This window comes from Bufo bufo, chromosome 2, assembly GCF_905171765.1.
Source record: "Bufo bufo chromosome 2, aBufBuf1.1, whole genome shotgun sequence".
Taxonomy (NCBI): domain Eukaryota; kingdom Metazoa; phylum Chordata; class Amphibia; order Anura; family Bufonidae; genus Bufo; species Bufo bufo.
The window spans coordinates 574,909,129-574,922,456 of record NC_053390.1 but is presented as its reverse complement, the minus strand read 5'-3'; the positions used below and the strand labels follow the sequence as shown (position 1 = coordinate 574,922,456).

General features: G+C 42.5%; 1 protein-coding gene across 1 annotated transcript in view; it reads right to left on the bottom strand.

Annotated features, from left to right (window-relative positions):
- Positions 1 to 306: 306 nt before the first annotated feature.
- Positions 307 to 13,328, bottom strand: part of LOC120989843 (alcohol dehydrogenase 1-like) — a 134,625-nt gene continuing 121,603 nt past the window's right edge. The window contains exon 9 of the mRNA XM_040418199.1: positions 307 to 965. Coding sequence (XP_040274133.1) covers positions 941 to 965 — 25 coding nt within the window. The 3' untranslated portion in view covers positions 307 to 940. The remainder of the gene's footprint in view (positions 966 to 13,328) is intronic.

The window sequence follows — 13,328 nt, the reverse complement described above, 5'->3', positions numbered from 1 at the left end:
AGACCATTTTCTACGTCTAAGGCCTCTTTCACACTGGCGTGTGCGCCCCGTTGCCGTATTGCGGACCGCATTTGAATGGGTCCACAAATCCGGAGATGCGAAATGGTGCGGAACGGAACCACGGAACGGAACCCTACGGAAGCACTATGGAGTGTTTCCGTGCGGTTTCGTCCCGTACTTCTGTTCCGCAAAAAGATAGAACATGTCCTATCTTTTTGCGGAACGGCCGGATCGTGGACCCATTCAAGTGAATGGGTCCGAGATCCGCTGCGGTTGCCCCACGAACTGTGCTTGTGTATCGCGGCCCGCACGCCAGTGTGAAAGAGGCCTAAAACAGTTGCCCACTCCCCCTTTTACACCTGAATTGAGCGGGGAAAAGTCACAGATTGCAGAGCAAATATTCTTTGTGCTGCAATCAGTGACAGATCTACTTGATAAAACTGGTGTATATCTGATAGTAAATTACCCACTATATACTGCAAATAAGGTGCTTATAGCACAGTGTATGTTATAATGTAAAAGAAATGCAACAGTGAATAGATTTCTATGGATGTATCTATGGGCAAACATGTGTGAAGCATGATGTGGTCTCTACAGCCAGCGACAAGGGGAAATTATATATACATACTATTTTTTGAGAATGTTACAACAAAAGTAGATGGGTTGCTTCACAAAAGTAAACTCTTGCTATAGGCTGTGCCTTGAAAATGTTGCTTGCGGGCAGTTTGCAGTATTTGCTACATTTGTCAGACATTTATTATTAATTATTATGACGTGTGCACCAATTAAAAATCCAGATTTAAAACAAAAATCGAATACATATGTGTCTTGTGTACTGTTCCAGTATCCAGCTGCACATATTTTACTCTTTTGGGATGGGGAAGGGAAATGCTTTCTTCTTGGATCAACAACGAGCCTTTCTGCTGGACACTGCAGAGTTTCAGAACTTCAGCACTGTACGAATGCTGTAGACAAAGAGCAATACAAAACAAGATTACCGCCAGTGGTCAAAGTGGTAAACAATCAGGAAAATGTATTAACACCTTCTACCCCGGGCCAATTTTCACCTTCCTGCCCAGGCCATTTTTTGTAAATCTGACATGTTTCAATTTATGTGGTAATAACTTTGCTTTTACTTATCAAGCCATTCTGGGATTGCGTTCTCGTGACACATTGTACTTCATGATAGTCATAAATTTGAGTCAATATATTTCACCTATATTCACCTATGAAAAATCCAAAATGTACCAAAAAGTTTACAATTTCAATGTCTCTGCTTTTAAAACAGAAAGTGATACCTCATAAAATATTTATTACTTAACATTCCCCATATGTCTACTTTATGTTGGCATCATTTTGGAAATGTCATTTTATTTTTTTAGGATGTTAGAAGGCTTAGGCCTCTTTCAGACGAGCGTTGCGGGAAAAGGTGCGGGAAAAGGTGCGGGTACGTTGCGGGAACATGCACAATTTTTCCGCGCGAGTGCAAAACATTGTAATGCGTTTTGCACTCGCGTGAGAAAAATCGCGCATGTTTGGTACCCAAACCCGAACTTGGCTTGGGATTGGTGTTCTGTAGATTGCATTATTTTCCCTTATAACATGGTTAAAAGGGAAAATAATAGCATTCTGAATACAGAATGCATAGTAAAATAGCGCTGGAGGGGTTAAAAAATAAAATAAAGTAATTTACCTCACCTTAATCCACTTGATCGCGCAGCCAGCATCGCTTCTGTCTTCTTTCTTTGCTGTGTGTCACTCCGGTCATCACATGGTCCATCACATGATCCATCACCATGGTAAAATATCATGTGATGGATCATGTGATGACCGGAGTGACGTCACCACAGGTCCTGTTACTGCACACAGCAAAGAAAGAACACAGAAGCGATGCCGGCTGCGCGATCAAATGGATTAAGGTGAGTTAAATTATTTTATTTTTTAACCCCTCCAGCGCTATTTTACTATGCATTCTGTATTCAGAATGCTATTATTTTCCCTTTTAACCATGTTATAAGGGAAAATAATAATGATCGGGTCCCCATCCCGATCGTCTCCTAGCAACCGTGCGTGAAAATCGCACCGCATCCGCACTTGCTTGCGGATGCTTGCGATTTTCACGCAACCCCATTCACTTCTATGGGGCCTGCGTTGCGTGAAAAACGCAGAATGTAGAGCATGCTGCGATTTTCACGCAACGCACAAGTGATGCGTGAAAATCACCGCTCATGTGAACAGCCCCATAGAAGTGAATGGGTCGGGATTCAGTTCAACTCACGCATCGCATCCGCGCGGAATACTCGCCCGTGTGAAAGGGGCCTTCGAATTTTAGAAGCAATTCTTACATTTTTTAAGAAAAGGTCCATGAATGATTGAATTTTAGAAACTACACCCCTCAAGTTATTAAAAACTGATTTTGCAAACTTTGTTAACCCTTTAGGTATTCCACAAGAATTAAAGGAAAATGGAGATGAAATTTCTAAATTTCACTTTTTGGCAGATTTTCCATTTTCCTAAATTTTTTCCTGTAACACAGCAAGGGTTAACAGCCAAACAAAACTCAATATCTATTACCCTGATTCTGCAGTTTACAGAAACACCCCACATGTGGTGGCACACTGCTGTAAGGGCACATGACGGCGCAGAAGAAATGGAACGCCGCATGATTTTTGGAAGTCAGATTTTGCTGGACTGGGTTTTAGATACCATGTCCCATTTAAAGCCCCCCCTGATGCACCCTACAGTAGAAACTCCCAAAAAGTGACCCCATTTTGTAAACTACAGGATAAGGTGACAGTTTTATTGATACTATTTTGGGGTACATATGATTTTGGATCGCTCTATATTTCGCTTTTTGTGAGACATGTTCATCTGATAGGATCAGCATGACGCAATAGTACGTCAAATTGCGGGAAGTCTCCTGCCACTATGATGTTCTATTACGTCATTGGTCAGGAAGGGGTTAATGATTATTACTACTCAGTATAATGTTAGCTATTGATAAGTTAAATTATTTGTTCTAACCGGTGACAGTTTAAAGGGGTATTCCCATCATAGACAATGGGGATATGCTCCAATGTCTGATAGCTTCGAGAACAGAGTAGGTAAGGTGGCGGAGGGCGCACTGTGCATGTGCAGCTGCGCTCCATTTATTTCTATGGGGCAGCTGAAAATAGCCCAAAGAGATATGCCCCCATTGTCTGTGATGAGAATACCCCTTTAATAAAAAAAACTATGAACTAGTGCAAATTGTACCATTTGCTACTTATAAGGCCTCATGCACACGACCGTATTTTGTTTCCGTGTCCGTTCCGTTTTTTTTGCGGATAGGATGCAGACCCATTCATTTCAATGGGTCCGCAAAAAACGCGGACAGCACACCGTGTGCTGTCCGCATCAGTATGTCTGTTCCGTTGCTCCGCAAAAAAAATTGTGCATGTCCTATTTTTTTCTAGTTTGCGGACAAGGATAGGCATTATTACAATGGACCCGCAAAAAAAAACGGATGCCATACGGAAAGTCATCAGGTTTTTTTGCGGACCGCAAAACACATACGGTCGTGTGCATGTAGCCTTATACTGGTGTCTAATTTGATGGAGGGGCACTTCCTTCAATGTTCTAGGTGCTACTATAACCTCTGCATCCACTATAACTAACCCTCTAACTGCAGATATAACACGTTACAGTTTGGTGCTTCTATAGACATCACCCACAGTCTGGCATTACTGTGTGACGCCGCATCTTTCAGCTTTGAAGATTTGATCACCCTGACAGTTTTTTCAGCCCCCATTGCTTTTATTTCAACAAAATAAGATCATATTGATTTTAAAAGCATTATGTTCTGTTACAAAATGCACCAGTTGTTGGCCTTGCATTTAACAACCTTTTATTTTTACATCTATTTTCCCTTTGATAAAGGCCCCATTCACACACCCACAATTTATTTCCGCATTTCACTTCCGGGTCCGCATTTCCGTTCCCCAAAAAAATAGAACAATTGCGGACAATTGCGGACAAGAATAGGCATATTCTATAAAATGCGGAACGCACATTGCCGGTGGCCTTGTTTTGCGGATCCGTAAAACACACTACGGACGTGTGAATGGAGCCTAAGAAGTATTAATATTGTCCAACTGACAGCAAGCTCATTCCAGATCTTCAATGCCAAGATGGCATTAGTAATGGCAAAGTGACATGATTGGCTATGGATAAAAGGATAGTAGCTGGTGATAACAAACAGCATCTTTAAAAGCACTCCACTTCCGTTTTTTCTTTTTTTTTTACAAAATGGTTCAAAAACGATCCCTTTTTATGCTTAAACTATGCTTACTCCATTGATCAGGGGCAACTTCACCTCATGGTCAGGTCTATCTGTTGTCTCTGTCTGGGACCAAGGCTAGAGTGCATTCGGAAAGTCTTGGCTTCCATTAGTCCATGAGGGGCATGTCAAGCACTGGAAAGCTGAGGACCTAAGGGCACCAAGGGGCTAAGCCCACCCCTCAGTGCACTGAAGTTCTTAGGTGATTAAAGAATTACATTTTTATTTTATTTTTTCTGAAAATGATTTTTATAAGACAAATATTTTAATTAGCAGGATCAGCCTTACCCAACAGTATGCTTGATTTAGGAGGGTTGATCCTGCTGTTAGGTGCTCTTTAGGCCTCATGCACACGACCGTTGTTTGATTACATGTCCGTTGTTCCGTTTTTCGTGATTTTCTGCGGACCCATTGACTTTCAATGGGTCCGTTGAAAACTCGGCTAATGCACCGTTTGCCATCCACATCCGTGATCCGTGGTTCCAGTCCGTCCAAAAAATATAACCTGTCCTATTTTTTTCACGGAAAACGGTTCGCGGACCCATTCAAGTCAATGGGATCGTGAAAAAATGCGGAGGCACACAAGATTGTCATCCGCGTCAGTTTTTTTCTTATCATTTGCATGGCAAACTTGACTTAGATTTTTTTTAACTTTCCTTCATGTCTGGTGATCCTCCAAAAATAAAGGAAGACACACAGACACAAAAACGGACACGGAACAACGGAACCCCATTTTGCGGAACGGAACACAACAATGGCCGTGTGCATGAGGCCTTAAGCAGATTATAATATTTGTAGAATGATGTATCTTTTTTAAACAAACCAAAATTTTGACAGTAATGTTTCTACAGTATATTAAGTGTTCTGGTTATATTGCTTTGTATTGCTTATTTGCATTTTTTTTTTTTAAAACACAATCAAAGTTTTTTATTCTATTAAATAATGAAAATCAGATGTGGATTTCAAAATCCTACAAGAGATGAAATTGATATTTGGGTCAAGCAACAGTAGGTCCTTTGTTAGCATTCAGACCTCAGCACAAAAGTTTTTTGATGCCTTCAGATTATCTTCATCCATTTGGAATTTGCAACATATAGTATTCGTGTATTAGTATTAGTAGTGTGGTGGTGCGCAATGCAACAAATTATAAAAAGACGCACATCTTGTAATAATTCTGGCGCATCTTGGCTCCTCTGTGTACCTGAATCTGAAGGCTATCCCAGCTATGAGCTGGTGTAAGTATCAGGCATTGCTTGTGCCAGAAAACTGGCATAAGTAATCGTAAATGTGAGACCTCTTAGGTCCTATTCCCTCTGCCCATATCTACTTTTAAAAAAAATTGGTGACCGTGGTCGAGAAGAGGCAGTCACACATGTTTGAGTTTGCACGAAAATGTATGACTTTGTGATGCCATTCTGGTACAGGGGTTATGTAATATGTTAAATGTTTTGTGTGCAGGAGATACAGGTCCGCCTTAACTGTAGCTTATTCATAGCTTAATTATAATCTGCGTAAAAACACTGTTTAAACCCTTTAAGGATGTGGCCTAGTTTGATACTTAAAGATGCAGTGATTTTTTATTTATTTTTTCATCTCCACATTTCAAAAGCCATAACTTTTTTTTATTATTTTTTCTGTTGAGATAGCCATGAGGAATTGTTTTTTAGTTAGATTTTTTAATGGCAACATTTTGTAAATGTCATTATATTTTGTTAGGACGTTAGAAGGCTTAGAATTTTACAAGCAATTCTTACATTAGATTTTTTAATGTCACCATATATATATATATAACTTATATCTTGTATAACTTAAAAAAAAAATTGAGGGTGATGTGAAAAAAAAACAACAGTGCTTCGTTTTACGGTGTTCACTGAACCGTAAAAATGACATGGTAACATTATGCCTGTTTGAATATTAAGATACCAAATTTATATAATTTTTGATACTGTATGTTGTACTACATTTTAAAACATTGCTTTTTGTTGACAGATTCTGGTATACTTAACTTTCACCTTAGGGCTCTTTCACACTTGAGTTGTTGTGTTCCGTCGTCAGGGCTCTATGCCGGAAGAATCCTGATCAGGATTATCCCCATGCATTCTGAATGGAGAGAAATCCGTTCAGGATGCATCAGGATGTCTTCAGTTCCGGACCGGAACGTTTTTTGTCCGGAGAAAATACCGCAGCATGCTGTGCTTTTTGCTCCGGTCAAAAATCCTGAACACTTGCCGCAAGGCCGGATCCGGAATTAATGCCCATTGAAAGGCATTAATCCGGATCCGGCCTTAAGCTAATCGTCATTTCGGCGCATTACCGGATCCGACGTTTAGCTTTTTCTGAATGGTTACCATGGCTGCCAGGACGCTAAAGTCCTGTTTGCCATGGTAAAGTGTAGTGGGGAGCGGGGGAGCAGTATACTTACCGTCCGTGCGGCTCCCGGGGCGCTTCAGAGTGACGTCAGGGCGCCCCACGCGCATGGATGACGTGATCGCATGGATCACGTCATCCATGAGCATGGGGCGCTCTGACGTCATTCTGGAGCGCCCCGGGAGCCGCACGGATGGTAAGTATACTGCTCCCCCGCTCCCCACTACTACTATGGCAGCCAGGACTTTAATAGCGTAACACTGAACACATTTTGAAGACGGATCAGTCTTCAAATGCTTTCAGTTCACTTGCGGTGTTACGGATCCGGCGGGCACTTCCGGCAAATGGAGTACACGACGGATCCGGACAACGCAAGTGTGAAAGAGGCCTTAGGTTACGACTAAGAACACACCTGTGTTCGAAACGCCTCAACCATGCTGAGGTGAAAGCTTGTGTCCATATGAGTTATATGCTACAAGAAGAAATAAAGTACAACTGAGTTTTATTTCAAGTGCTGGAACTATTTTATTCTATTCACCTAAGGAAGCCTGAACACTTGTACTGTATAATGTAATACTTTTCTATTACAATGCATATAGAGGGATGTTTACAGATATTTTTGATATCCTCCCAAAGGCAGGGTGTAATAGGTGCTGTAACATGGCAGGCCTGGTGTCCTTTAGCAGACCTCCAGATGACATGACAACTACTTGGCCCTCGATAATTGCATTTGAGGGGTGTATTAATCCAGCAGTTCAGTATAACAAGATCTCTAGGGGTTTAGTATAAACACATGACTTCCAGCAAATTATTTAACCCATTAAAATTAATATACTTTAATAATATTCCTTAAAAATTATCAAATCTACACGATAATCACTGAGGGTACACTCAGATATATTGCCGCACAAAGCACCTGCAAGGTATATAGGGGATAAGGGAAAGCTGTCCCTATCGTCTCACCCTAATCTTGCAGGAAATTTCCTACCTCTCTACCCTCTTAGGATCACTGTATCAGGGCTACGTGAGGTTTAGATCAGCCTAGGTTCGAGGACAGGGAATCCCCACCATCAGGGGTTGTCCATGGGCTGAGCAAGATTAGGGTGAGACGATAGGGACAGCTTTCCCTTATCCCCTATATACCTTGCAGGTGCTTTGTGCTGCAATATATTTTAGTTTACCTTCAGTGATTATCGTCCGGTGTAGATTTGATAATTTTTAAGGAATATTATTAAAGTATATTAATTTTAATGGGTTAAATAATTTGTTGGAAGTCATTTGAGGGGTGTAGATTGAAGGACATAGAGAGCTCTTTCCCTCTGCTGAACTGCTAAGATGCCACGATCGCTATTGACTGCAGCATCAGAGGGTTTTCTCCAATCTCAGCAGGGAGAGCAGGGTGCCAACAAAATTATACAGCAAACAATGGCGAAGGCTTAGCTCCTCAGTGTTAACTAGAGATGAGTCAATTTCTCAAAAATTAGATTTTGTCGGTTCGCCGGATTTTCCGAAAAGATTTTATTCAAATTAATTTGTGGTGAATCGCGGTAAAAAAAAAACTGCTATTTCCTGGCTGCAGAGAGCCTGTATAGTGGTGTAGAACACTGTGCCTTGCAGCAACATGCATAGTGAGTCTGCTGTGGTAGTGAAACAATACTGTAAGTCAATGGACCCGGATCTTAAGGATGTACTTACTGCACAACCTAGTGTTACATACAGACGGGGGAGGAGCCTTAAAGACCGGCTGGTCCACAGCCACTACACAACACCTAGTGGAGTGGGAACATGGCTCGATCGAAAGCCATGTGGCATGTTTAAATGCGGCTCATGCAAAGCATGCGCATTTATTTCCACTGCTAAATCCATTAGATGCTCAGTTACTGGTCAGACATATGAAATCAGGGACTTCTTTAACTGTAAGAGCAAGGGGGTAGTATATATATGTCAGTGTCCATGTCCTATGGATTATGTAGGAAAAACGGTTAGGGAAGTCAGACGGCGGATTTGTGAGCACGTAAATGATGTGGCCAAGAAAAAAATCACCCCGGTCGCAACACACATCAATGATATCCATGGCGGCGACCCCAACTGTCTTAGTTTCTTCATTTTGGAGGCTATCCCCCCTTCTCCAAGGGGTGGCGATTGGGATTGCAAAATTCTCCAAAAAGAGTGTGTCTGGATCCACCGTTTTAAATGCCAGGCACCCCTTGGCATCAATGAAAGGCTCACCTTCTCATGCTTCTTATGAACAGGTTGGATGGAATATGTGCTCAGCGTGCTCTCCCTGAACACGGATGAGCCTACCCGGCGAAGATACAAATCAGGATAAAAAGACTAGGATACCTTTTCATCCTAATATTAAATTTTAAGCGCTATTTATCAAATATACGCTTAGAGGTGCCTTTCATCTTGGGCATGCACCGCAAGTGAAATATTGTGTAACATCTTTTTTCTCTATCAAGTTATGGCCCTTACCGACCTCCCCCCCCCCCCCATATGCTCCATTATCCTCAATATGTAATTAATCTAATGCTATCTGCGCTGATCTAGCTGAATATAAGTCACTCGTCTCTGTAGGTTACTCCCTAATAACAATGTCGCTTTGTGGATATATGAGACTGCAATGTACTTATTACAGGCAGTATTAATATATATCACATTAAATTCATCACCTGATAATCCTCCACCTATCTGGTGAATTAGTATCATAGATGGAATGTCTTTTGAACCTTGTACCTGATTGAATAGGGTGATGCGTTCCACAGGATCGGATACCATCTCTGTTTGCAATCCATTTGATGGTGGAGGCGCGGCTTATTGCTGGCCAGAATAGATTATCAGCCGGCAATATCGTGGACGTCCGGCTGCGTTCCATTTGGCGGAAGTGCGGTACACGTGCGGTCCATAGACCGGAAGTGATGCAATCAGAGACCTTAGGAAACCGGAAGTGACGCGTATGGCGTTTTGTAAAGCGCCAGATTCAAAACAGCTGAGGAGGGGGTATTTAAAGAGGTAGGCAGTTCGGTTTGTGTATCCATCTGGAGACATAGGAAGCTGTCGGAACGCCAGAGAAATGTAAGTGGGGACCGTTTGGTCTGCTTCTGATCGACTTATCTGGACTTTGGCATGAAATGGAATTTTACACTATATATGTTTTTTCAGTCTTTGGATAATATGGCCTCATCTAAATGGGCTTTTTGACCAAGCTGGCAGACCATGAATATAAGTAAGTGACCCCCTTGTGGGTTGGAATATTAGTAACCTTACATGAGGGCTTATTTTGATATGTCTCTAACTTTCATTTACAGGTGGGATATATCATATGGTCCGTTTGGTCCCACATTTACATCAACGTCTGCGTATCCGATCCTATGTTCTCCATATGTATCATGAGTATATCTTTTGAATATCTATTTAGGTAACGGTTTACCCATGACTGTTTTCTGACCCCCTGATGAACCTAACAATAGGGGAAATGCGTCGGGTTATTGATGAGTAATAGCCTGGGAACATTGTGTCATCAAATTTTCCTTCTAGGCTTCTCATAATGGTGCTGTAGGATTTATCTTTCCCTCTGCACTTTTATATTATTTGTCTCAGTTTTTCATCTATGTGGGCTGTGTATTACACAGGCATCGTTTGGCTGTGACACAGTTAATTTCCGTTATCTATGCGGGAAAGCCAGATATCACTTATTGAGAGGAGGGTATACATAGGGCAGTCAGTCCAGGAACGAGGACAGGGAGTCTCCACCATCAGGGGACGTCCCTGGGCTGAGTAGTAATTCAGGGCGAGTATAGGGACAGACTAGTTATCTACATACTCCCCTGTATACTGCCCTTTGTACACCATACCTCTATAACCAGATCACTGGTTGGTTATCCCGTGTAAACAGTGTTTATATCTGTATATCGTTTGTTTCACAATTTGTTTCACTGGTGAATCACAAAGGTGGTTTTATTTTATTTGATTAAATCAGTAAAAGTTACGTTTTAAAGGGTCAACTCTGCTGGAACCTTCTGTACTTTATGACCCCTTCATAAATTATATATTAATTCAGCTGGATATTTATTCTTTGTATTACGTTATGGCCAACTTTTTATCCGGTACTGTATTTACCGAGGCCCTAATCAAAGAGGCTAGAGATATTTTTTCCGACAGGGAGATCCCTGGACTGAGCACATCAGCAACCTGTAAACAGGTCTTTTGGGACCTCTATAATAGGTATAAGGAGAATATAAAATCCTGGTGGGAGGTACGCTCGATCGAGAGTTATCTTGAATATAAAATCGTCCCCAAGGGACTTCGTCTCCAGGTGAGACCGGCAGAGCGTATAACATCACAGCCCCTAATGAATAGGTGGGAGGAACAACTTACTATCAGTTCACTTAATCTGATGACGATCCTCCTGGAAGAGGAGAAATTAATGTTTGAAAAAACGGCTGTCAGTCTACAAGAGCAGATTGAGCTCGCCCTTACGTTTAAGGACGACCCTGACTTTGGGAGACGAGAGACCTCCCTTCAGACCTCTGTTAAAAGGTTCGAGAGTCTTATTAAAGACAGAAAACATAGACAGTTTACTCGGGACCTGGCCGAGTTTAGGGAGAACCGGGCCTATATTCAACAACCCACCAATCGTGTGCTAACAGTGTCCGAGGTGTCCACATCAGAGGTGGACTCCTCTGACACTGAACAATCAACTGGTACATATAGAGGTAGAGGTGCCGCACAAACCAAAAGAAGGGGTAGACGATGGCAGAAGGGTGGAGGCATTGGGAGGGGTCGGGCAGGTGGTATGAGTTACCCCGCCGGACCATCTTCCTACTCTGCTGCCTCTTCCTCCAGCCATACCTCCTCAGTACCACCATCCTCTTTTTTAGAGAAAAGCCAGGCCCCATATCAGTTACGAGACAGGGGCAGGGCGGACAAGGTCTGAAGGGAGGTCTTCAGATTATGAATCTGACATCACGTGTCTTTAGCACAATAGAACTTCATGTACTCAGCAAGGGACTATCATTTGTGCCTACTACTAACTTCTGCCTTTTCTCGTGGACGAAGGACCTTAGTCTCTTTAGTAGACGCCTTAAATGGCACAAGTTTTTCAAGGATAGTGACAGACAAACTTGTGAAAAACTTGGCCTCAGTGAGGGCGACTCTGTTGCCTTACACTCGTTATGTCAACTGGGGGAGGAAGGTAGCCGTCGCCCAGGTCAGGGTCCATATACGGATCTTAAACTCGGTAGTAGAAAGATGCCCCCACCAATGAACTATGAATGTGTGGACATCTTTCATCAGATGGTAGTCAATGACCTTGAACAACTAGAGCATGTGTCCCCTCGTCATTTTAATCTGTCTCGGACTGAAATGCAGGCACTGATATCCCTTGAAAACGATAAATCCATTGTGATTAAACCGTCAGACAAGGGTGGCAACCTGGTCATTTTGGACCATGAAGTCTCTCAGAACATGTGTCTTGATCTCCTTAAAGACAAGGACGGTTATAGAGTACTTCCCGCTAATCCTTTAACTATATTCTCCAATGACCTGAAAGATATCCTTACTGGAGCATTAGTTGAGAAGGTCATCTCAACTATAGAGTTTGATTTTCTATTTCCGGCCCATCCCACCATAGCTACTTTTTATGGTCTGCCCAATGTCCATAAGGGCATTACACCCCTTAAAGGTCGCCCGATTGTCTCCGGGGTCAATTCATTGACCCAGAATTGCGGGGTGTACATTGACCGTGTGCTGAGGGAGTTCGTTGTGGCCCTACCATCTTACACGAGGGACACAATGGACTTCCTCAGTAAGATAGAGACGATCAGTGTGGACCCTGGATGCATATTGGCAAGTGTGGATGTCGAATCCCTCTACAGCTCAATCCCGCACAACAAAGGTCTATTTGCTGTAGAGTACTTTTTAAAAACAAGGGACATCCATTGCAGAACTCATAATGCCTTCATCCTCAGACTTCTCGAGTTTACTCTGACCCACAACTTTTTCCTTTTTAACTGTCGTTTCTACCACCAGCTCAGGGGGACGGCAATGGGGAGTTCGTGTGCCCCGACCTACGCCAATCTCTTCCTGGGCTGGTGGGAGGATATGTACGTGTTTCCGGATGTTGATCCTTGGTGGTCTGATAGGATCATATTCTGGACACGATACATTGACGATATCTTCATGGTATGGAAAGGTGGGTCAGAGGAACTCCGAGAATTTGTAATGGCCTTAAACAGCAATGATGTTGGCTTGCGGTTTACTTTTGAATCTGATCCTTTTACTATCCCTTTTCTGGATGTCCGCATAACGAAAGAGGGTGATAAACTCTCTGCGAACATGTACAGGAAGGAAACCGCAACCAACTCACTGCTACACTGGGAAAGTCACCACCCTACACCACTAAAACGTGGCATACCCAGGGGCCAATACCTCCGTGCTCGGAGAAATTGTTCTGAGGATGGGGCATTTTGGGGTGAGGCTAAAAAACTCCAGATGAGATTTAAGGAAAGGGGTTATCCCCAGACGGTCCTTGGGGGCGCTTTTCAAAATGCCTTAGAGAAAAATCGCACTAAACTTCTTATTCCTAAATCTAGGACAGAAAGTGGACAACAATTAATACGACTCATCTCGACCTTTGACTCGG